Here is a 26,703-nt window from a genome sequence, read left to right as displayed (position 1 = left end):
GGGAGAATGCAATTGCATTGCATTTGTGAACAGGGACAGACTTGGACCAGAAATCGGCCCCGGCATTTCCTCAAGGCTCCCACACCGGCTCATTCAATAACGTTTCTCCACTGATGCATAGCGGTTGTTAGAAATCTGATGTGTAGTGTACATCTTATCCCTTGAACGTTTGCTTTCTTTGCAGTTAAAACAATCATTTACAAATCAAGAGAGGCCACAATGTTACTTTATGATGAATTGGCACAGGACACAAACAAGTAAAAGCTGGGCTTTTTGGGAAATATTTTAATAGTTATTGAATGTTCTACATCATACAGTAAGTATTATACAATTACAAACTTGCCTTGTCATCAGGACCACTATCCGATCCTCATTAGAACGACATAAAAACAAAAACAGATTTACACTTCATATACACAAGTCTGATGTGGGTCTTTGCTTCAAGAACGTCCCAACCGCATGTTATAAAACGTTCTGCCAGCATTGCTGCAACGTAGTGACAGAACATAGCAAAGACTCTGGGGGCCATTAGTTGGGAAGTAGTTTTAATCTCAAGGTGCTGACTCTTATAAAGTCGGTCCTAAAAATAGATACTTTTTTGGGAAGACGAGTATACTTCCCTCTCTCGAAATTAGTGTTCAAATCAAAAGTTTGACAAGGCCGAAGTTCATCGTGACCAAATGAAACAGAAAAGGCATAGGGATTGTTACTCTTTCATGTTCAACATTGGTGGAGCTGCTTGCTTCTCGACCTCCAGGCACTGAGACACCCAGGGCAGCTCCCAGCTCTTAAAATTCCAGACTGAGTTTGCTACGTTGCAGGGATGTTACACATAACATGAAGTGAACAGCGGTGAAACATACTGTAGCAAAATTAGTTTTGATCCAAGTTTACAACTCTCATGCCTCAATCCACAATCTCTGGACCCATACCCCTTTTCAATAAACATGAATTGTAGTGTAAGGACTTGACTCCAGGCTAGCTTTCAGTCTACAGTATGCCCAGTTAGCACATTTGGTTCCCTAGATGTTCAGGGAACGTCTGTTTATGGTGTCAGTTTGGTTCTGGGAACATTTCTCTTGTGTTTCAATGCCCTGGGTCTTTGAGGGGAAAGGCCAGCGAGTGGGGACTGTATGCCAGTCGTTTCTGACCGGGTTGCCAGATTGTGCCCCTCCCCACATCTGCTCCACTCATCCTACAGACTTGTGTTCTGAAATGCCCCCTGAAGACCTAAGAGACAACCCACATCAGCTCAACCATAATGATCTTCTATTTTAAGAATAATAAACATCAATCAATCAACAAAACCTTAAATAACACTTATGGTAAAAAGCTCTTAAATTACACACCAGAAATGAAAAGTATATCATTCTTTTAATCCCTTTTTTAAAACACAGAGGTTATACTCGTAGTACACATGGTTATTTTGGAGGTTTTGAACCTCCAGATATTTAGCACTCAGCATAGCATTCACATACATTTGGGCCTGTGCAACTAGTCATATGCCTTGTTCAGTTCTTGCATCACATTACATGTTCTAGTGAATAGCACTGCAAAACAATATTTGTCAATGGTCTCAAAAAAAAGCTGTCTGGTTGTTTGTGTTTCTTTGCTCTAATGCTCCCCAAAAATGTAGCACAATAAATGTACATTTGAGACTTGTTTTCAATGTTCTTGTTCTATTTGGCTCTGTGATATGCTACTGACAGGGGAAAGTGGAGGTTGGGCAACGTTAGCTCTACAGTCTGACCAGTGCAATTTTGGGAGGAAACTCACACAGGACTGCATACATGCTTCACACGCACAGACACACACACGCACGCACACACTACACGGGAGGTGAGGGGCTGATACCACACTGCCCACTGATACCTTTCCTCACACAGTCAACACACACAACTATACCCCGTTCACTAGTGAATGATACTCTATAAATTGTAATATTTTGGGTGCAGGATACCTTTATGTTCTTTTTTTTTTTTTACTGGCGAGGTAACACGGTATCAACTAAAATAGCATTTTGAATTGTACGTAGTGGTTAACTAATTGTAACAGATTGAAAGAAGCAGTAGCAATTATTCACAACAGATATCTTAAATGTACAGTTGTTTATTGAGACCAAAGAGTACGCTATCAAATCCACTGAACTAAATTAACTCTTAAGAAATCGTAAGATGTCTCTTAAAAGATGAGCTAAGTACCTGTTATTTAGCATAGATTATTACTTTTAGATGTTTGTGCAATACATTTTTTACACACTCACATGATAACTGATATGTGGTCATGACACCGTAACCTAGTGCTGAACCATAATAACAGAGTATGGAACTCCTCCTCAAAACCTTCAAAACTCGACCCAAGCTGAACCCTGTTTCCTTGCCAACTCCATTTATAAATTCCAAATGGATCCCTAGCCCCTACACCCTAGCCACTCCTGTGGATCTAGGCGGACTGGGTCAATATACCGTACGTGTTACAGTAAAAGCTTCATCTTGCCTTCTGATTGGCTAGGTAGAAATGTCAGCCATATTGCTTTCACCTATCCCAATCCTCTCAGGTCTGCAGTTGTAGGGACTAGGGAGGGAGTTGAGGCTAGCAGTGATGGGGTTAATTCCACTAATTAAATTCCCTCTCCCTGTAAATTCCAATAAATACAATTCAAATTCCAGGTCAGTCTTTGAATCTAGAGATAATTCAATTCCTCTCAATTCCAATAATTCAATTCATAATTCAATAGTATCCCCAAAAATTACAAATTGAAATGATTCAACACAAATCCTGCAGTCCATTTTTTATACTAAGTGCATTAGTTCCATCAACTAATAAATATTAAATTACAATTCCATAATATTCCCCCCCCCCCAAAAAATTCAAATTGAATTCAACAAATTCTCCATTTCATTGTGAATTCAAGAATTTAATTGGAATTTTAAATTAAATTGGAATTGAGCCCAATCCTGGGGGCTAAGGTTCGATTTGGAAGTCAACACATGTCCCACACGGACCTCTCCCAACCCAGTGCCCCAGTCATAGGGTTTTTGCCCCCCAGACTAAAGGGACATGAAACCTTTCAACAACAAAAAATCCCAATTTCCTGTTTCAACACAAATTTTTCCCTCATACGCATGATTCCCTTCACGATCCTAACTTCCTTCCATGGTGTCTGCCCTGGAAACAATGACGTCCTGGGCCTGTTCTATTAGCTACTCTGAAGGGAGGGAGGGCAGAGGAGGGAGGGCCTAGCAAGGTAGCAGGTTGACCAACATGCAAACAAAATGTTTCCTTTCACTAATTGTATGAGACCTAGGTCCAAAATAAAGTGTTTTTCCACCTGCCATTGTTTAAAAGCGTTCACCAGACTGGTGAACTAGTTCCAATTGCATGGACTACTCAGAAACATACACATAGAGACCAGATGACAATTCTCTGGAACACAATTCTCTTGGGACACATCTGTGTTGAGGTCAGTCAGGTTTCTAAAACCTATTCCCTATATAGTCCACTACTTTTGACCAGAGCCCTATATAGGTAAGGAATAGGGGGCCCTGCACCCCTCACTTCTGCCCTCTCCTGGTCACCTGAGGAACTGATGACACTGATCAGGAGCTAAATCTCTATTAAACATGTAAACATGACATCACATGGGATCTTTATTGCGAATAACACTTATCTCTAGCCTGTGAGATTGATGGGAGGCATGCAGCACAGGGCTATGGGTATTGATGCTTGACCACTAAACAATTTAGATTATTTTCTTCCTTTTTCCACTCACTACTCCCCTTGTACTCCTTTCTCCCTCTTTCAAGTCTGCTGTTCTTAAGCGTCGGCCAGCTATTGACTTTAAAATCCCTTTTGAATCAGCTATCCCTGGTCCTACTGACAATTTGCCTCACCCCTCAAACTCCATGCACCTTCATTGATACTAGACTAGAACTGGATTCAGTTCACAACATAGCCTGCAAGGTACGAGGGAGACCCTATCCAGTCATCTATCCATCGCATCCTATACCATCTACACTTTTAAAATGTGTGCAATGTCCTATACATCTGTAAATGTATATCTGTGAGCAAGTGTGTCAGTGCGCACCTTACGCATGCCAACTGAAATACCTAAATGCGAGTGTGTTTGCATGTTCGGCAAGCTTTTATGTGTACAAAAGAACTACAAACGCGCACAGGCGCTCGCTGACACATCAGTATACCTATATATAATATAGTCATGTATAGATATTTCAATTTCTTACTCTACTCTAGTAGACTTACAAGCTAACTATGTCCACTGAACTTACTGAAAATATCCTCTACATGGTGTGTAACTATTATTGTACTTACGGTATTAGTCTTTCTCCTTGTGCAGGGTTTCCCAAAGTCGGTCCCGGGGTCCCCTCTGGGTGCACATTTTGTTTTTTGCCCTAGCACTACACAGCTGATTCAAATAATCAAAGCTTGATGATGAGTTGGTTATTTGAATCAGCTGCGTAGTGCTAGGGCAAAAAACAAAATGTGCACCCAACTTGACTGATGTAGTGGGTAAAATATTAAAGAAGCCAAGTTAATGCACTGTTGCTACAAGCTGGAAGACGACCCTTATTATATTATGCTGGAAGATGATTGTGTGTGAACGTAAACCCAAATGGGAAGGCAAATCAAAAAGGGTGAAAGGAAATTGAGGCGTGACACTTGTACGGTGCTTTCCCCCCCAAGAATGACTGGAAAATAAACGACCTCGCCTGAAAAAGTATGATTTTTTTTCAACATTAGAATTTGGCAGCATACAGAGACGTGTACATTCTCACGGCTGAAGGGACTGGCTTTGCGTCAGAACCAGTGTTCAGAACACAAAAATACACACACACAAACATAAAAAAGAAGCACAAATGTACTATAAATGTACCATACTGCTGGTCAGTGTGTGTCTGGATTATAAGAGAGTCAAAATCAAAGAAACTAATCCCCAAAAAACTGAGGCTGATCAAAAATAATAAAAACATGAAAAAGCAGCTTTTCCAAATCACAAAAGAATGCATAAAGTGATCCTTGCACTTTAGTTTTTTGTTCTTGCAGACAGACTTGGTGCTTGTATGCCAGGCCTCCTGCACCAATGTAAGACTTGAGTTGTTGTGAGTGATATTGACTCCCGATCTGAGGGGAAAGAGGTACAGAGAGAGACGGAGAGAGGAAGAGTAGTGGAGGGATGGAGAAGAAAAATTTCACATGAACAATGTATTATATACAGTGCATTCAGAAAGTATTCAGACCCCTTCACTTTATCCACATTTTGTTACGTTTTACAGCCTTATTCTAAAATTGATAAAATAGTAAATTTTTTCTCAATCTACACACAATACCCCATAATGACAAAGCAAAAACCAGATTGTTGAAATTTTTGCTAATTTATTACAAATAAAAAACTGAAATATAACATTTACATAAGTATTCAGACCCTTTAAATACTTTGTTGAAGCACCTTTGGCAGCGATTACTGCCTTGATTCTTCTTCGTTATGACGCTACAAGCTTGGCACACCTGTATTTTGGGAGTTTATCCCATTCTTTCATGCAGATCCTCTCAAGCTCTGTCAGGTTGAATGGGGAGCGTAGCTGCAGAGCTATTTTCAGGTCTCTCCAGAGCGGTTTGATCGGGTTTAAGTCATGTCCTGTCCCAGTCTGAGGTCCATGCTTCACCATAGGGATGGTGCCAGGTTTCCTCCAGATGTAATGATTGGCATTCTGGCCAAAGAGTTCAATCTTGGCTTCATCAGACCAGAGAATCTTGTTCCTCATGGTCTGAGAGTCTTTAGGTACCTTTTGGCAAACTCCAAGTGGGCTGACATGTGCCTATTACTGAAGAGTGGCTTCCGTCTTGCCACTCTACCATAAAGGCCTGATCGGTGGAGTGCTGCAGAAATGGTTGTCATTCTGGAAGGTTCTCCCATCTCCACAGAGGAACTGTCCAATCAATTGAATTTACCACAGGTGGACTCCAATCAAGTTGTAGAAACATCTCAAGGATGATCCATGGAAACAGGATGTACCTGAGCTCAACTTCGAGTCTCATAGCAAAGGGTCTGAATACTTTTGTAAATAAGGTATTTCTGTACTTTATTTTTTATTTTTTTGCAAACATTTCTAAAAACCAGTTTTATCTTTGTCATTATGGGATATTTTGTGTAGATGGATGATGAACAAAAAATTATTAATACTTTTTAGAATAAGACTGTAACGTAAAAAAGTGTGGGAAAAGGGAAGGGGTCTGAATACTTTCCGAATGCACTGTATATACTTTTCCCACATTTTGTTTATGTTACAGCCTTATTCTAAAATGTATTAAATAAATAAAAAATCATCAGCAATCTACACACAATACCCCATAATGACAAAGCAAAAACAGGTTAGAAATGTTTGCAAATAAATAAAAACTAAAGAACAGAAATACCTTATTTACAGTATTTGGACCCTTTGATTTGAGACTCGAAATTGAGCTCAGGTGCATCCTGTTTCCATTGATCATCCTTGAGATGTTTCTACAACTTGATTGGAGTCCACCTGTGGTAAATTTAATTGATTGGACATGATTTGGAAAGGCACACACCTGTCCATATAAGGTCCCACAGTTGACAGTGCATGTCAGAGCAAAAACCAAGCCATGAGGTTGAAGGAACCATTTCTGCAGCACTCCACCAATCAGGCCTTTATGGTAGAGTGGCAAGACGGAAGCCACTCCTCAGTAAAAGGCACATGACAGCCCACTTGGAGTTTGCCTAAAGGCACCTAAAGACTCTCAGACCATGAGAAACAATATTCTCTGGTCTGATGAAACAGAGATTGAACTCTTTGGCCTGAATGGCAAGCATCACATCTGGAGGAAACCTCACACAATCTCTACGGTGAAGGGCGAAGGTTGACTTTCCAACAGGAAAACAACTTTAAGCACATAGCCAAGACAACGCAGGAGTGGCTTCGGGACAAGTCTCTGAATGTCCTTGAGTGGCCCAGCCAGAGCCCAGACTTTAACCCGATCGAACATCTCTGGAGAGACCTGAAAATAGCTATGCAGTGACTCTCCCCATCCAACCTGACAGAGCTTGAGAGGATCTGCAGAGAAGAACAGGTGTGCCAAGCTTGTAACGTCATACCCAAGAAGACTCAAGGCTGTAATCACTGCCAAAGGTGCTTCAACAAAGTACTGAGAAGAGGGTCTGAATAGTTATGTAAATGTGATATATATGTGTATATTTTTTTTAAACCTGTTTTTGCTTTGTCATTATGAGGTATTGTGTGTAGATTGATGAGGGGGAAAAAAACGATTTCATAAATTTTAGAACAAAGCTGTAACGTAACAAAATGTGAAAAAAGTCAAGGGGCTTGAATACTTTCCGAATGCAATGTGTATATATACCACACACACACATCTATCTATACACACAGTATATGTAATTTACAAAGAAAATATCACATTTGTCTTTTCAAATCATTTTCCAAAAGCAAATGTAACAATAACTCAAAATTAGAGTTCTCATAATAAAACAATTATACAAAATCTAAGCACTTACGCATCAAAGCATTGACCCTTAACTCTCCTAACCATAGACTGGGATAACATTGGGTTATGGGAACAGTAACTTACATGAGTGGGGTCCAGTGGGGTCTACCAGTGAGGAGGCACATAGCTATACCCAGGCGTCCCCTGGGGCCGGTATGTTGGCAGGGTGACCGGATGCCCACCGATGTGCTGAGTGGCATGCTGAGGCGTGGTCAGCAGAGTACCTGGGCAGAGAGGGTCAATCAGACATACAGAGGTCACCATGGTAACATGGGCAGATAGTTGTCATCATTAAGGAAACACGCTGGTTGCCGAATATTGTTATAAATTTGTTATAAACACAGAGCCTTCACTCCAAACAGAAACATGACTGCAAATAATAGTGAGAAGAATTTTTTTGAGTTGTTTATAGAGATGAAAATTCAAGTACCTTTCCCAAAATTCCCAGGTTTTCCAGAAATCTTGGTTGTAGGATTTCCTAGTTATTACCTCCTGATTCAACAAATATTCCAATTGGGATTTCTGGAAAATCTGGGAATTTTGCAATCCTAGTAGTTGAGTGTTGACTTCTTACCAGCAGACATGGCCATGGTTGTGCCGGCTACCATGCCCATGGCCATATGGCCGTTGGAGCGGGGTTGTTGGACGGGGGCAGGGTAGAGGGCAGAGGGGATGCTGTTGGGCTGCACCACTGTTGTGTGGTGGATAACGTGAGGCTGAGCCGCATACATCGGCTGTGTGTAGTACGCACCCTGAGAGAAAGAGAAGAGAAGATAGAAGTGGTTTTTGGAATATTGCCTTGGCAATATTCAATATTGAAGAATGTATGTCATGCCAATAAAGCATCTTGAACTGATCTGAGGTAGGGAGAGAGGGAGCGAGGGGAGAGAGAGAAGGAAAGGGAGGGAGATAATACAATAAAGGAGCGAAAGAGGGCAAGCGAGAGGGTGGGCAGAGAGAGAGGATAGGGAGGAAGAGAAAGAAGTGAGAGAAAAGGAACAAAAGGAGAATTGGCCTTTCTTACTTTTATAGCACAGATCATTTTACTCAGCAAGCTAGCTGTCTACTAAAAATCCAAAAACAAGTACAGGGAGCTAATCAATCACGTCTTATAGAGGCAGGTAGGCGATATTAACAGACAAACAACCCCAGTGAGTAGAGCCCATTTCAGGTCCTTACCTGAGCGTAGAGGTTCTGTTGGGGATAGGCACTTCTGATTGGGTACATGGCCGTCTGGTAGGGGTTAGGGGATGGGGAGTAGGGAGGGGGCGCCCCATTGGACTGGCCAGGGGGCACCTTGTAGGGTGTCCCAGCAGTGTATCCTAGATGTGAGAGAAAGCAGAGGGGGGGGGAGGGGGGGGGGGGTCGAAGAATATGGAGAAAAAAGCATGAATAAGAGAGAGATCAGGAGGGGAAAGGGAAAGATTCAGAAAGAGAAAGTGAGGGGCAGAAAGAGAGAGGGGGACAAAAGATGGGGTGAGAGACCTAGTTTCACTTTTCAGATCATTTGTCATTCTCTTGAGATTCAGTGTCTCATTGAAGGAGCAGAACAGTGAGGGCACGCGTCTCACTGACTACATAACATGAAAACATTCTGCCTGCTCCAAAGCACTGGTTGGGCAACTTTTTTTGTTTTGTGATTACGCACTGTTTTGTGATATACGATGGTAATGCCCTCTATTGGCCAACGTAATCATATATATTTATTTTAAATAAATGAAATCTGTTAAGAAAAAAACGTTGGCCTATAGCGCGAAAACGCATGCTACAACTGTACAAATCATGACAAGAGATAATGTTTTTGAAACACTGGACAGAGACTACTATAAGTGCCTTTCTGGTGGAGCTTCAGCATGAAACAAGTTTGTGTGCGTCTGTCTGCATGTAACGATGTGCGCTGAGAGTCGGGAAGCAAGTTCAGGGAGTGAGTGATTTAATCAATAAACAAAACGTAATATGAAACACGAACAACGCACAGACATGAAACAATAATGCCTGGGGAAGGAACCAAAGGTAGTGGCATATATAGGGCAGGTAATCAAGGAGGTGATGGAGTCCAGGTGAGTCTGATGACGCGCAGGTGCGCGTAATGATGGTGACAGGTGTGCACCATAACGAGCAGCCTGGTGACCTAGAGGCCGGGGAGGGAGCACACGTGACACTGCATCTGTGTGGCACGCACATGATGGAGCAAAGTGACAGTCAACTGATGAGGAACGGGCTGTTTTGCTTTAGTGAGTTAAGTTATAAATCATGGGCTGGATAGAACCAAAGTCTACTGTCTTCAGAACTGGATAATAATGACTATTTGCCTCATCCTCCTCTCTTAGTATTGTTTGTTCAATCTCTTGATCTCTCATAAATCTGTGATTGAGAATAGCCTATGTGTCACATATACTCCCTCTCCGGCCTCTAGTTCATTAGGCTGCTGATTATCCCGCACACCTGTCACCATCGTCTTGCGCACCAGCACCTCATGACACTCACCTGGACTCCATCACCTCCTTGATTATCTTCCCTATATCTGTCACTCCCCTTGGTTCTTTCCTCAGGTGTTATTGACTCGGTTTCACGGCGGTGCGTTGTTTGTGTTTCATGGTTTGTTTATTAATTAAATCACTCACTCCCTGAACTTGCTTCCTGACTCTCAGCGCATTCCTTATACTATGCCTAGGCCTGTAGACGGGTTGGTTGTTTAGCAACAAAACCAATGAGTGCGCAACTATGGGGCAAAACAGACAGGGTTGGCTTAGATTGACAACATGTAAACTATATTTTGTCTCCAACGTTTTTTTTAAACAAAGTTGCACAATGAGCACCTGTTTCTCAAATACGTCGTTACAGTTGTTGGATATCTAACTAGCTAATTTTAGCCATATTAGCATAAACGTGACATCAGTGAAAACACCTCAAAACAATTCATGCTCTTAAGAACAAGATAAAACTAACTGAAATGAGCTACTTTAAATTCCCCACATGGCAGTTTGTCATTGTTGCTAGCTATCTGCTAGCTACACACAACCTTCTGCCACATTGAAGCTTGCACATCGTTTCCATGATGTTCTCAGCTAACCTGTCTATAGACTGACTTTAATTATGTTTTTTAAGTGGCAACTTTAGGACATGGAACTCCATTAGATTCATTCATTGTTTGATCTGGAGAAAGCCATGGATGCATAAAACGCTGAAGTGTAGTGTAGCCTTGCCCAAATTCATATACATAGCCTATCGAATGGAGAGAGAAGGGAATTTAGGCCTATCCTACGTTTATTAAAAGAGCTAGACACAAGATAGTTTAAGATGTTAGTTAAGGTATTTTCTGCATATGCATTGTTCTTTCGAAGGCCAAACCAACCACCTGTAACTTATTTTGTACATTGTTGCTGCTACCGTCTCTTATGACCGAAAAGAGCTTCTGGACATCAGAACAGCGATTTACACTGACCTCGAATTGGACGAATAATTTTTCTTTAATGAGTCGGACGGGAAGGATATACTTCAAACACCCAAAAAGGCCCTCATCCCCGTCATTCGCTGGAGAAAAACGGAGATTTCGTGGAAAGAGATTGTGGTGCCTTGTGAGGATCAAGCGACGAGTGGCTAAGCTGCCTTTGCATTCAGTACTGTTAGCTAACGTTCAATCGCTGGAAAATAAATGGGACGAACTGAAAGCACGTATATCCTACCAGCGGGACATTAAAAAACGTAATATCTTATGTTTCACAGAGTCGTGGCTGAAAGACGACATCAATAACATACAGCTGGCGGGTTATACACTATCGGCAGGATAGAACAGCAGCCTCTGGTAAGACACGGGGCGGGGGCCTGTGCATATTTGTAAACAACAGCTTGTGTACGATATCTAAGGAAGTCTCAAGGTTTTGCTCGTCTGAGGTAGAGTATCTCATGATAAGCTGTAGACCACACTATCTACCTAGAGAGTTTATCTGTATTTTTCGTAGCGGTCTACATACCACCACAGACTGATACTGGCACTAAAACCGCACTCAATGAGCAGTATACCACCATAAGCAAACAGGAAAATGCTCATCCAGAGGCGGCGCTCCTAGAAGCCGGTGACTTTAATGCAGGGAAACTTAAATCAGTTTTACCTAATTTCTATCAGAATGTTAAATGTGCAACAATTGGGGGAAAAAAACTCTAGATCACCTTTACTCCACACACACAGAGACGCCTACAAAGCTCTTCCTCGCCCTAATACAGACTACAAAGGGAAGCACAGCCGAGAGCTGGCCAGTGACACGAGCCTACCAGACGAGCTAAAGAACTTCAATACAGGACTAAGATTGAATCGTATTATACTGGCTCCGTCACTCGTCGGATGTTGCAGGGCTTGCAAACATAGGAATCACTACAACACTTATTATATGACCTCTTATACACTATATTAGGCCCAGCCTTTGGAACTTTGGTTTTCCTAGATATGGCTACTATATTATGATCACTACATCCAATGGATTTGGATACTGCTTTAGAGCAGAATTATGCAGCATTAGTAAAGATGTGATCAATACATGTGGATGATTTTATTCCTGTTCTGTTTGTAAATACAATGGTAGGTTACTGATAGATAACCTGAACCAGGTTGCAGGCACTGGTTACAGTTTGAAGCTTTTTCTTGAGTGAGCAGCAATATTTTGAAGTAGTCAACTGGCTGGGATTTACTATGGGTTAAGGAAGGATCACATAATTCCATCCAGGTCCTCCTGAGGCATCAGCCAATGAATTATACTCCATAACTACAAGTGGCAGTAAATCGCCAACCTTGGCTTTATACCTGTTCAAACAACACACTCTAGATGGCAGTGTGCACCCTTTCAGTTTGTTTGCCAACTCATAGCAGTAAAATAAAAAAAATGGCTACTTCAAAATGGAGATGGTCTCAATGGCGCGCTGCCCGTGCTGTCACAGACGCCATAATGGGACAGATATAATGATGCATTGTCTATCTATGTCTATTGTTTCCATAGACTTGAAGCAGAACCAGCGGTATGAATGCCCAAAGAGGCCATGGGCTTGAGCAGGTAAGTGTTTTTCATCATGAATCTTGTTCAGAAAACAGCTCTGCAGAGTGGTCACTAGCTGGCAAAGCCACAAAATCTGATTTTAAACCTAACCTGAATCACACTGCTAAACCTAATGCTTTCATGAATTTTTAACAATATATCAAATTTTGACTTTGCAGCTGGCCTTTCTAAGGGGAAATCCCTCAGTTCTTCCTCCAGGACAAGACTCATTACAATAAACCTCAACCTGCTGGGTTTGTTCGACATTGCAGCAGACGTGATGCAATTTTGGTCAATTGTGACTGACTGATCTACAAATAATAATTAGTAGTTATTGTGACGCAAGGTAATTTGTATATTTATCAGTCGGCAGTCAACTGCAATGGTGAACAATTCCCATGTTAGATAACTTAGCGATGACTAACTACACACAGAATGTTAACCAAAACAAATAATCAAAACACCCACAGGCACGCGCACACACACACAACTGTCCGTTCTGGTGGGTGATAGAGGACACTGATCATTACATTCATGTTAGGACACCACCAAATCACTTCCATGACGGAAATACACATTACCTATCCAACTGAAACATCGTTTCCCTATATGAGAAGAATGTTTGCTGCAGCAGCCAGCATGCGTGTTATATGATACAGCACAGCACAAAACCAAGCATGATGCCAGCACACAGCCCCTCCCCCCAAGATGTCACTTGCCCCTGTGATTTCACTCACTACCTCACATCTTTCTACGGCCTGTCCTACTCCAAAACTTTTCCTAACCCATTTTTCCCCAACAGCTCAAAAACCCAGCCCAGCTTTGAATGTACCCCAGCCATGCCAGCGTGTGCAACATGTGTGTACATACATCTGTGTGTGTGTGTGTGTGTGTGTGTGAGTGAGAGAGTGTGTGCGTACAAACGTGTGTGTATGTCTGTGTGCATACATACAGTATCTGTGTTTGTGTGTGAGTGTGTAGAGTACATAGGGTCATATTTACTGAAAGCTGCGGCTGAGGCCTGGTACTGGCGGCCCTCTGAGCCCGCGTCCATGGCCAGGTCATAGGAGCCCTCTAGGGCCCCTGCAGCACCGGAGGCCTGGGGCCAGCCCTGCTTCACCAGCAGCACTGTCCCAGACACAGACACAGAGAGATTACACACACACACACGCTCTCACACACACACACACACACACACACACACACACACACACACACACACACACACACACAGAAGACAGACATGGATAGATAGTAATAGAACACACACCGCATGCAAATACACTCACACAAGCACTCACATAGAGAATACACACAGAGTATACAGTACACACATACAGTCACTAGAGAAAGTCTACACACCCCTTGCAGTCTTCACATTTTTAAATGTAACAAATTATAATTTTCCTACCAATCTATAGAACCTACTCCACATTTTCAAAGTGAAAGAAAAAATATTAAATATTTTCTGGTATTGTAGTGGCAGCATCATGTTATGGGTATGCTTGTCATTGGAAGGGACTGGGGAGTTTGTTAGGATCAAAATAAATATGAAAGTAGTAAACCCCAGATAAAAAGTTAGAGGAAACTCTGCCTCAGTCTTCTGGATACCTAACCCTGGGATTTTTCAGCGGGAAAATTACAAATGTTTATGCCAAAGTCACACCAGAATGATGTCAAGTGTTCCTCAATGGTCCAGTCTCAGTCCTGACTTTAATCTGCTTGAAAATCAGAGACAATTTGAATATTGCTGTGAATCAATGACTCCCAACAAAATGTACTGAGCTTGAGCAATTTTGACAAAAACAATGGATATATGTTGACCTAAGAGTTTTGCAAACGTTTGTTGAATCGTATTCAAAATGATTCACAGCTGTAATGGCTGCCAAAGGTGCTTCCACCAAGTATTAACTCTGGGGTGTGAAGACATACGCAATCAAGACATATTTGTTTTTTATTTTGTATTAATTAGGAAAATGTTGTATAATTTATATTTAACTTTGAAATGTGGAGTACCTTGGTAGGAAAACATTTTTAGATTACATTTTAAGGCAGCAAAATGTGAAGACTGTAGACTTTCACTAGGCACTTTATACACCCACACACACACACACACACACACACAGAGTACAGAAATAGAGGACATACAAAGTGTGCACACACACTAACACACAGAGAGTACACACACAAATAGTACACATATACAGTAGAATACATAACATTTCACACAATCAACACACACACACTCATCTATTGCCGAACTTGGGCTTAGTTTTGGACGTATTTTCTTGTGTTTCATGCCTAGTAAACATGACCCAGCCCAGTAAAAGCAGTGCTGCACTGCACTGTCGACGACGACATGGCACAGCTGTCACAGCTCTCACTGACCTATTTCACTACACTCTTTGAAGGCCATCAAACCCACTGGAGCTCCAGGAGAAATGCAGTAAAACCACTCGACACATAACAAATATGGATCACCACCAACCACTACACAAACTACTAGCTACCGCAGCTAGGGTCAATTCCATTTCAGTTCAGTCAATTCAGGAAGTAAACTGAAATTCCAGCTACATTTTTTTCTCATAGAGAAGCATGGATGAAATTCGAATTGAAATGTACTTACTGAATTTAAAAGGAATTGACCCCAACCCTTGAATCTACCCGACCCTTCCCTCTCCATGCACAGGGGTTGAGAGATGCATTACATTTGAACGATATTCATGTGTACTAGCCAGCACAAGGAGGTGATAGAGACCTGCTTCTAGCCATCTCAACGATAAATAGTATTACAGTATTTACGATAATAAAAAAGCCAATTCAACCCCAGGTTATTTCAGTTTCACTAAGTGACAAACATCTCAAGCCATCATCTAACAACAAAGGGCAAACTTAACCAACAACCATACTAAGACCTACATCTGAAAATCGTTTATCCAAATAAAACACAAAATAAATTAGGAATTATCTCATTAACAATGTTTTTTGTGGCCATGGCCAACATGTACTCTCTATGACTTAACACACAGCGCGCACACACACACTTCTGGAATCTGAGCAGAACTTTCTAGAGCACTGTGTGGATGCAATACGAACAAAGCCTCTTTAGCAGCTCTACATAAGCGTACTCAAGGCATTGTGAAGGCTCTGGGGTGAAGTTTCCCGTAGGTACAGGTCTAGGATCAGCATCCCCTCACCCAATTCTAATCTTAACCATTAGTGGGGAAAATGCCAAACTCATCCAAGATCAGTGTCTAGGGGCAAATTCACAGTTTCCTTCCACGTTCTGAGAAGGTGCCAAGATTAGACACATGACAATGTCTAGATCCCATTCCATGAATACTGTGAATATGTGGATTGAGACGTTCTGGCGTGCTGCGGGAGTGCTGTGAGTGATGCACTCAAGAACTGTGCGTGCAGGTGTTCTTACCTTTGCTGGTGCATGCTATTCAATCTGATTCATGTAGTGTTTGTTCTATTACATGTGTGTATATTCTTACCTGCGGGGATATAGTGGATTTCTAGTTTGATAAAACTGTGTGTGTGCAGGCTTGTCTGTGCTTAGATGCATGTCTGTGCTTATGTGCTTGTCTGTGCATGTCTGTGTGTGCTTGCAAGCATGTCTGTGTGTGCTTGCGCGGATGTGTGTTTCCGCGGATGTGTGTTTCCGTGCATGTTCATGTGTGCATGTGTGTTTTTACCTTGGGGATAGCCTGGGCTGCCAGTCTGGTAGAGGTTGGGTGTGTAGGTAGGAGCCTGAGGATAACCTGCAGGATAGCCTGAGGACAGAGAACAGAAGCTTTTTAGAACATCATCCACTGAGTGAGTGAGAGAGTGTGTGTGTGTAGCACGCGTGTGAGTGTGTATATGTACGTGAATGCACATTAGTATACAAGTGAATGTGTGTGTTATGAGATGGAAGGACAAAGGGAGGAGAGCAAAGAGACAGTGTTCCAGAGTGCCTGTGTGGAGGTGAAAAATCACAGTGTATTACTCTATGGAGCCTCCACCTCCCCACATCCCTGTCACAGTGATTTACAGCCCTAAACCACCCTCCTGCACCTGATTCATAAAACATATGGATTGGGCAATGCAGTGGATGCAACCCATCCACGTACAATGCTCCCAAGTGGCTCAGCGGTCTAAGGCACTGCATCTCAGCGCTAGAGGCATCACTACAGACCCTGGTTCGATCCCGGCTGTATCACAACCGACCGTGATCAGGAGTTCCATAGGGCGGCGCACAATTGGCCCAGGGTCGTCAGGGTTAGGGGAAGGTTTGGCCGGAGTAGGTCGTCATTGTAAAATAAGAATTTGTTCTTAACTGACTTGCCTAGTTATATAAAGGTTTGGGCCCTGTCTAATTATTTCTGCAACTGGTTAAATTGCCAGTACAAACAGGAGGTGGGAGGGGGGACATCCCTGTCTTGTGCACCTTTCTAAAGCAGTATAATAAAATAATGTATTATTTGTGTATATTTTTGCTTTAGGATATTTATACAATATTTATTAATTTACCTGGAAGTTGAAAACTTAAACGTTTTGAATAGAAAAGGCCATTCAAGACGATGTAAAGACTTGTCCACATCAACAGCCATTATTGATAAATCTATATCCATTTTTTTGCGTATTGTACGTCTTAAGGATCAGACCCGTTTTTTCAATTTTTGCCTAAAATGACATACCCAAATCTAACTGCCTGTAGCAAGGATATGCATATTCTTGATACCATTTGAAAGGAAACACGTAAGTTTGTGGAAATGTGAAATGAATGTAGGAGAATATAACACATTAGATCTGGTAAAAGATAATACAAACAAAAAAAACATGCGTTTTCTATTATTTTTTTGTTCCATCATCTTTGAAATGCAAGAGAAAGGCCATAATATAATGTAGGAGTCTAGAGACAATTTTGATTTTGGCCAAGAGATGGCAGCGGTGTGTGTGCAAAGTTTCAGATTGATCCAATGAAGTATTGCAATACTGCACAATATTTTCTATCAAGTCTGCCTAAAATTGGTAAATTTATACATTTTCAAGTACATAACTATAGAGAACATACCAACATGATATGGTAATAAAAAATGTAAGTTTACACACTCCCAGAAATGTCATGCATGATGGATCATTAGCTTATACACTAACTTTCACACATCTAGATGGCCGGGAGGGGTGGGTGTGGAGCTAGAGACAGCAGGGCTTCAAACTGTATAACCCAGTTCCTACATTTGAATATAAAAACTGATTTTATCAAACAAAACTATGCTACATTTTATCTCTGGGACCCTCAGGATGACAAATCAGAGCAAGATTACTGAATGTAAGTACATTATTTACCTTCAGAGGTGAATGTATCAAACCAGTTGCCGTGATAAAAGTGTTTTGTTGTTGTGCACTCTCCACAAACAGCATGGTATCTTTTCACTGTAATAGCTACTGTAAATTGGACAGTGCAGTTAGATTAACAATAATTTAAGCTTACTGCCCATATAAGACATGTCTATGTCCTGGAAAGTTTGCTGTTACTTTCAATGTCATTCTAGTCACATTAGCACACGTTAGCAACAACCATCCCGGGATAGAGACACCGATCCTACGGAATCCTTAACCTCTCTTGGGTAGGGGGCAGTATTTTCACATCCGGATGAAAAGCATGCCCAGAGTAAACTGCCTGCTACTCAGGCCCAGATGCTAGGATATGCATATTATTAGTAGATTTGGATAGAAAACACTGAAGTTTCTAAAACTGTTTGAATGATGTCTGTGAGTATAACAGAACTCATATTAGCTGGCAAAAACCTGAGAAAAAATCCAACCAGGAAGTGGGAAATCTGAGGTTTGTAGTTTTTCAACTCTTTGCTTATCCAAGATACAGTGGAAATGGGGTCATATTGCACTTCCTAATGCTTCCACTAGATGCCAACAGTCTTTAGAACCTTGTTTGAGGCTTCTACTGTGAAGTGGGGGCGGATGAGAGGGGAATGAGTCAGAGGTCTGCCAGAGAGTCACGAGATGACCAGACGCGTTCACGTGAGAGAGTTAGCTTGCCTTCCATTGCATTTCTGAAGACAAAGGAATTCTCCGGTTGGAACATTATTGAAGATTTATGTTAAAAACATCCTAAAGATTGATTCTATACATCGTTTGACATGTTTCTACGGACTGTAACGAAACTTTTTGACTTTTCGTCTGCACCTAGTGATCGCGCGTCATGAATTTTGATTACTGGGCTAAACGCGCGAACAAAAAGGAGGTATTTGGACATAAATTATGGACTTCATTGAACAAAACAAACATTTGTGTAACTGGGATTCCTGGGAGTGCATTCTGATGAAGATCATCAAAGGTAAGTGAATATTTATAATGTATTTCTGACTTCTGTTGACTACACAACATGGCGGATATCTGTTTGGGTTGTGTTGGTCTCTAAGCGCTGTACTCAGATTATTGCATGGTGTGCTTTTTCCGTAAAGTTTTTTTGAAATCTGACACAGCTGTTGCTAAGTGGATCTAAAATTCCATGCATAACAGTTGTATCTTTTAGCAATGTTTATTATGAGTATTTCTGTAAATTGATGTGGCTCTCTGCAAAAATCACCGGATATTTTGTTACTACTGAACATAACGCGCCAATGTAAACTCAGAATTTTGGATATAAATATGAACTTTACAGAACAAAACATACATGTATTGTTTAACACGAAGTCCTATGGGTGTCATCTGATGAAGATCATCAAAGGTTAGTGATTAATTTTATCTCTATTTCTGCTTTTTTGTGACTCCTCTCTTTGGCTGGAAAAATGGCTGTGTTTTTCTGTGACTTGGCTCTGACCTAACAATCGTTTGGTGTGCTTTCGTCGTAAAGCCTTTTTGAAAATCGGACACTGTGGCTGGATTTACAACAAGTGTATCTTTAAAAATGGTGTAAAATACTTGTATGTTTGAGGAATTTTAATTATGGGATTTCTGTTGTTTTGAACTTGACGCCCTGCAGTTTCACTGGCTGTTGACGAGGTGAGACGCTACCGTCCCACATACCCTAGAGAGGTTTAAGGAGGTCTAAACTGAAACATGTTCTTGTATTTGTTTGTACAGTAAGTGTCTATTTTTAATAAACCCTGTTTGATTAATATGTATCAAGTCTGGTAATATTTTTGCCATTCTATAGCTTATAAGCTTTGTTATTATTTGATTGTCACAATTTATTAAACTTATGGGTCTATAATCAGCAAGGGAGACTCCAGATTTTCCTGGTTTTAATATAACTGAAAGAACTGTTTGATACATGCAACTAGGGAGTACTGAATTAAGTGACGTGTGTTGTCATGTGTAAATAAGGTGGCTACTTTGTCACAAAATGTTGAATAGATTTCTATGAGAAAGCCATCCATTCCTGGTGCTTTTGTACAGGTAAATGTTTTAACAGTATCTAATATTTCTTCCTGGGTGACCTCTGTTTTTAATGATTCTTTTTTGTCTGCTGATAGTTACTTCAGAGTTGTTGAGTCTAAGAAGGCTAAAGGATCCATCCAACTGTTGTTTAATTCTGATTTATATAAATGTTCATAGAAACTTTTAAAATTGTCATTCATCTCATTGTTGTTTATAATTACCTCTTTTGTATCTCTACAACCCACGCCTCGTCACACCCACTTTCTCCCGCCCGCCCGCCCACACACATCCACATTCACTCTCTCTCACTCTCCCATTCATATGCAGACACATACCCACACATACACCCACTCACACCCTCTCGCCTACACACACACACACATCCATAGAACAATTGACTTACATGCTATATTTACTATTTTATATTGTCATTTTAGTGCCCATGTATCTGATTCGCATCAGCTAAGTCTATTGTTACTTCCTAGAGAAAAACAGCTACTTGGGGACAATAGAGTCTAAATTGTATTGGGGAGGGGGAAGGAATGTTGTCTCAACTTACAATAAGCTGGTCTTGGGCATCACTGTATGTAGCCTAGTGTGCTTATCTGTTTTTTCCTGCTTCTGCCTCTCCTCAGTGCACTGGGCTCTCTTTCAACTGGAAAGGTTTCCTGCAACCTGTTCAGGGCTTCATCGATGCTTGTGAACTCCATTCTGTGTTCCCTTCCATACCCACAGTACTGCCGGGAATCGGAGTTGAGACTTGATTCCTTTTTCCTCCAGTGACTGGCCAATAGAAATGAATTGCTGGAGTATTTTACTCAGTCTAGCAGAAAGGTCCTGGACAAATCAAATGGACTGGCCCTGGACCTTGATGTCCTTTCCCTCCTGTGTCCTAAGAATGTTTAATTATTTAGGGTTCTTCTGCTTCACGCCGATCCGATGACATCGCTCCAGACCATCCGGTGACATAATCCATGCCAAGCTCTTCTGATATAAGCTCGATCACCTTGCTGGAAAGGTCCCCTTTATCCTCATCCTCCGGTAAGGTCAATATTCTCATATTATTTTGTCTCTATCCGTTTTCTAGCTGATCCAGTTGATCTTCTAAAGTTTGCACCTTTGTTTCCAGAAGGCCAATTTAATTGTCTTGTTCGTCCACTCACCCACCCTGTATATGCATATCTGACTCGATAGACTACTTTCCTTTCGAGCAAATCTACTTTTTTAATAACAGATTTAGAGAGGATTTTAGATATGTTTTTCTGGATATAATTCAGCTGGCAGCTGCTCTCATTTGCATCTCAAAGTTGTTCTTTGACTTTTCCTCTAAGGGAAGCCATGGCGTGCTGGGTTCGAATCTCAGTGTCACTTTACTCACAGATTGGTTCGCTGTTGTGAATACAGTGCCTTGCAAAAGTATTCATCCCCATTTGGTGTTTTTCCAATTTTGTTGCATTACAACCTGTAATTTAAATGGATTTATATTTGGATTTCATGTAATGGACATACACAAAATATTGGTGTAGTGAAATGAAAAAAATGACTTGTTTCAAAAAGATTCTAGAAAATAAAAAACTGAAAAGTGGTGCGTGCATATGTATTCACCCCCTTTGCCACGAAGCCCCTAAAAAAAGATCTGGTGCAACCAATTACCTTCAGAAGTCACATAATTTGTTAAATAAAGTCCACCTGTGTGCAATCTAAGTGTCACATGATCTCAGTATATAAACACCTACTCTGAGCAAGGAGCTCTCCAAACAGGTCAGGGACAAAGTTGTGGAGAAGTACAGATCAGGGTTGAGCTATAAAAAAATATCAGAAACTTTGAACATCCCACGGAGCACTATAAAATCCATTATTAAAAAATGGAAAGAATATGGCACCTCAACAAACTTGCCAAGAGAAAGCCGCCCACCAAAACTCACAGACCAGACAAGGAGGACATTAATCAGAGAGGCAACAAAGAGACCAAAGATAACCCTGAAGGAGCTGCAAAGCTCCACAGCGGAGATTGGAGTATCTGTCCATAGGACCACTTTATGCCGTACATTCCATAGAGCTGGGCTTTACGGAAGAGTGGCCAGAAAAAAGCCATTGCTTGAAGAAAAAAATAAGCAAACCCGTTTGGTGTTTGCCAAAAGGCAGGTGGGAGATTCCCCAAACATATCGAAGAAGGTACTCTGGTCAGATGAGACTAAAATTGAGCTTTTTGTCAATCAAGGGAAACGCTATGTCTGTCGCAAACCCAACACCCCGAAAACACCATCCCCACAGTGAAGCATGGTGGTGGCAGCATCATGCTGTGGGGATGTTTTCATTGGCAGGGACTGGGAAACTGGTTAGAATTGAAGGAATGATGGATGGCACTAAATACAGGGAAATTCTTGAGGGAAACCTGTTTCAGTCTTCCAGAGATTTGAGACTGGGACGGAGGTTCACCTTCCATCAGGACAATGACCTTAAGCATACTGCTAAAGCAACACTTGAGTGGTTTAAGGGGAAACATTTAAATGTCTTGGAATGGCCTAGTCAAAGCCTAGACCTCAATCCAATTGAGAATCTGTGGTATGACTTAAAGATTGCTGTACACCAGCGGAACCCATCCAGCTGGAGCAGTTTTGCCTTGAAGAATGGGAAAAAATCTCAGTGGCTAGATGTGCCAACCTGATAGAGAAATACCCCAAGAGACTTGCAGCTGTAATTGCAGCAAAAGGTGTCTCTACAAAGTATTGACTTTGGGGGGGTGAATAGTTATGAACACTCAAGTTGTCAGTTTGTCTTATTTCTTGTTTGTTTCACAATAAAAAAAATATTTTGCATCTTCAAAGTGGCATGTTGTGTAAATGAAATGATATAAACCCCCCAAAAATCCATTTTAATTCCAGGTTGTAAGGCAACAAAATAGGAAAAATGCCAAGGGGTTGAATACTTTCGCAAGCCACTAACTGACCGCTCACTCTCTCCTGGTTACTTGGATATATATTAATCTATCGGTTTCTTCATATAACCACAATCTTGTCGGTACAAAACGGAGCTACTCTCTCCCAATACGTCCTATCGAATTGAGGCTGTTCTGAGGGCAAAAGAGGGTGCAACTTAATATTAAGAAGGTGTTTCTTAATGTTTTGTACACTGTGAATAGTGCACTATATACTACGCTAGTAATCTAGGCATAGAAGTGTCTTTGCCTGCATCCCAAATGGCACCCTATGCCCTATATTGTCCATTCCTTTTTACCAGGGCACATATGGCTTTGGTCAAAGCTAGTGCACTATATAGGGCATAGAGTGTCATTTGGGATACAGAAAAAGACACTGCAAAGCCTAGATTATAGTATAGTCAAAAAGCAATCAGATGCAAACTAAACTAAAAAGCACACAGCATTTCCCTGTAAATGGAAAATATGGAGTATGGATGATATAGAAGAGGAACATAAAGACAAATATTTACTTGATGGTTGGCGGCCTATAAGGAAAATAAAGGTGTATGGAATGTGGAGAGAATATGGAAGAAAAGGGACAATATTTATTCAGGTTAGGCAGACCTATATATTATAAATGTATGCCTTCTCTATGCTATAATGACAGGTGCCATTGATATGACTATGAATTGTACTGATCGCATAGCAATCACACTAAAACAAAGTAGCCTATTATTGGAAATAACAAAGAATGCAGGAGCAGCCTGTGTGTGTGTGTGTGTGTGTCTCAATCCTGAGGCTACACACCACCTACGCAACCTGATCCGACAGCCCACACGCACGCACACACAGTCAGAGCTTCAGTATTTACACACACACTAATTAGCCCTCGTATTTATGGAACAGTGTGACTGTGGACTAATTGTGAGCAAAAGAGAATCAGACAATTAGAGCAAGAGAGCGAGAGCAGTAGAGAGAGAGCAGTAGAGAAAGAGCGGTAGAGAGAGAGCGGTAGAGAGAAACACTGAAAGGGAGGGAGGAACTGAGGGAGGAATGGAATAGAGGGAGGGATCCCTACGGTCAGCAGTATCTGAAAACGACAACTGCACTCCATTGGTCTGCTGTCCCCTGGGGTGTGTGTGTACATGTGTGTCTGTGTATGTGTGTGAGCTCCTGCATATGTACCTCCTGCCTCCCTCCACACAGCTTCCATAACACAAGGCTACAGCAGCCACTGCAAGCGTCTGTCCTTTCTCTTAACTCTCTGATCAGCTGTAACTTAAGGATGAGCAGCAATGCATTGTGGGTAGGAAGAAGCGACTAGAAGAAAAAAAACATTGAGAGCTGAGGGCACCTTTAAAATAATCTCTCGCTTATGAAAGCCAGTGATGTGGTAACAGCCTGGCCTATGAATCACAAGCCAAGTAACCAGCCCTGCCCTCCTGAGCCAGTGGAGGAAAACACCACCAGAGAAATCACATTTCTATTTCCTCACTGATTTTCCTGCCTCCCTTTTTTCACCTTTCTTTGGACATACCGTGTGAATTATTATTTTGTTGCACAGACAGCTCATTCGATGCACAGACTCATCCGGTGGTGGATGCACTACTTCTACATGCATATGGATCATACATCCTAATACAGTATGTGACAGAGGCGGTGACACTGACATTTGGCTTTCGGTGATAAAACAGCCCTTTATGCCAACCAGCCAGGAATCACCAATGGACTCATGTACATGATGATGACCATTAGAGGAGCTTCCTAATCATTACCGTTCTACCACTCTTACTACAAGGGTTTGTTTGGTAAACAGATCACAATATACCACTATTACACCATTTCCGTACATCGGTTTTCCCCATCAAAAATCTATTGAAGGCACCCAATCGTTTTATGACCCACATTAGACTGCTTAATGAGGAAAAGGGGAGTAGGAACTAAGAAACTGCAAAGTTTGTATCAGTGGGGACATCTTCAATGCTGCACTGTCCTTGTAAAACGAAAAACAATTAATCTCCATTATAAACCCAGTCATGGGGATGACAGGAGAGAAAATGGAAAGCAACTGAAATGAATTAAAGCGCAAAAGAGAGTCAGTCATTTCAGTTTTTTCAGAAAGAGAGCAGGATATGGAGTGGAGTCCGAAATTATTGACACCCTTGATAAAGATGAGCAAAAATTACTGAATAAAATAATTCAATTACTGAGCTATACTTTATGCTAAAAAAAATATATCATACAATACTAATACTCAGCGAAAGAGATTTTTTTTAGAAAATAACTTTTTTTTTCAAAAAGGGAGAGGTCAAAATGATTGACACCCCTGCTTTTAATACCTGTTTTTAATACATGCACAAGTACAGTGAAATGTCTTTCTTGCAAGCTCTTTCCCAGCAATGCCGTAATCAATATCAGTAGTACTATAATTTAAAAAAAAGTTAAGTAGAACAAAAACACAAGAAATAGAAATAAGAAGAACACGAGAAGGTAAGGAAACTATATACAAAGTCAGTTCCAGGGTCAGTGCCAATACCATGTTTACAATGTGCAGGGGTGGTAGAGTGGTATAGAGGTAGATACAGTGCCTTCAGAAAGTATTCACACTCCTTGACTTTTTCCAAATTTTGTTGTGTTAAAGTGGGATTAAAATGAATTACACAAAATACACTAATGTCCAAAAAATTCAAACATTTGTAAAAACATTTACGAAGAATAATACACTAATATGTCTTAGTATTCAACCCCCTGAGTCAATACAAGTTAGAATCACCTTTGGCAGCGATTACAGCTGTGAGTCTTGCTGAGTACGTCTCTAATAGCTTTCCACACCTGGCTTGTGCAACATTTGCTCATTATTCTTTTCAAAATTCTTCAAGCTCTGTCACATTGGTTGTTGATCATTGCTAGACAACCATTTTCAGGTCTTGCCATAGATTTTCTATCAGATTTAAGTCAAAACTAACTTTGACACTCAGGAACTCCAGTGTAGATTTGGCCTTGTGTTTTAGGTTATTGTCCTGCTGAAAGGTGAATTCATCTTCCAGTGTCTGGTGGAAAGCAGACTGAACAAGGTTTTCCCCTAGGATTTTGCCTGTGCTTAGCTCCATTCTGTTTATTTTCTATCCTGAAAAACTCCCCAGTCCTTAACGATTACAAGAAAACAATATGGAGAGTGGTACTCAGTAATGTGTTCATGTTGGATTTGCCCCAAAACATAACATTTTGTATTACGGACAAAAAAGTGAATGGCTTTGCCACATTTTTTGCAGATTACTTTAGTGCCTTGTTGCAAATAGGATGCATGTTTTGGAATATTTTTATTCTGTACAGGCTTCCCTCTTTTCACTCTGTCAATTAGGTTATTATTGTGGAGTAACTACAATGTTGTTGCTCCATCCTCAGTTCTCCTATTACAACCATTAAAATCTGCAACTATTTTAAAGTCACCATTGGCCTCATGGTAAAATCCCTGAGCGGTTTCCTTCCTCTCCTGCAACTGAGTTAGGAAGGATGCCTGTATCTTTGTAGTGACTGGGTGTATTGATACACCATCCAAAGTCTGTTCCAACCATCCAAAAACCATTCCAATAAATAACTTCACCATGCTCAAAGGGATATTCAATGTCTGCTTTTCCCCCGCCCATCTACCAATAGGTGCACTTCTTTGCGAGGAATTGGAAAAACTCCCTGGTCTTTGTGGTTGAATCTGTTTGAAATTCACTGCTCGACTGAGGGACCTTACAGATAATTGTATGTGTGGGGTACAGAGATGGGATAGTCATTCAAAAATTGTGTTAAACACTATTATTGCACACAGAG

The 26,703-nt window shown here is 41.1% G+C and overlaps 1 protein-coding gene across 3 annotated transcripts in view; it reads right to left on the bottom strand.

The window, feature by feature from the left end:
- Nucleotides 1-1,970: 1,970 nt before the first annotated feature.
- LOC120031535 (protein FAM168A-like) overlaps nucleotides 1,971-26,703 on the bottom strand; it is a 54,254-nt gene continuing 29,521 nt past the window's right edge. For 2 of the 3 annotated variants that reach the window (XM_038977332.1, XM_038977341.1), the window contains 6 exons: nucleotides 16,271-16,348; nucleotides 13,572-13,697; nucleotides 8,722-8,864; nucleotides 8,117-8,294; nucleotides 7,627-7,766; nucleotides 1,971-5,142 (listed from right to left, as the gene is read on the bottom strand). In XM_038977332.1, the coding sequence (XP_038833260.1) occupies nucleotides 7,648-7,766; nucleotides 8,117-8,294; nucleotides 8,722-8,864; nucleotides 13,572-13,697; nucleotides 16,271-16,348 (644 nt within the window). In that variant the 3' untranslated portion in view covers nucleotides 1,971-5,142; nucleotides 7,627-7,647. The remainder of the gene's footprint in view (nucleotides 5,143-7,626; nucleotides 7,767-8,116; nucleotides 8,295-8,721; nucleotides 8,865-13,571; nucleotides 13,698-16,270; nucleotides 16,349-26,703) is intronic. The other variant, XM_038977348.1, reaches the window with a different exon arrangement.

Source organism: Salvelinus namaycush, chromosome 3 (genome assembly GCF_016432855.1).
Source record: "Salvelinus namaycush isolate Seneca chromosome 3, SaNama_1.0, whole genome shotgun sequence".
In the NCBI taxonomy this organism is placed as follows: Eukaryota; Metazoa; Chordata; class Actinopteri; order Salmoniformes; family Salmonidae; genus Salvelinus; species Salvelinus namaycush.
The sequence above is the reverse complement of the archived record's forward strand: the minus strand, read 5'-3'. Positions and strand labels throughout refer to the sequence as shown.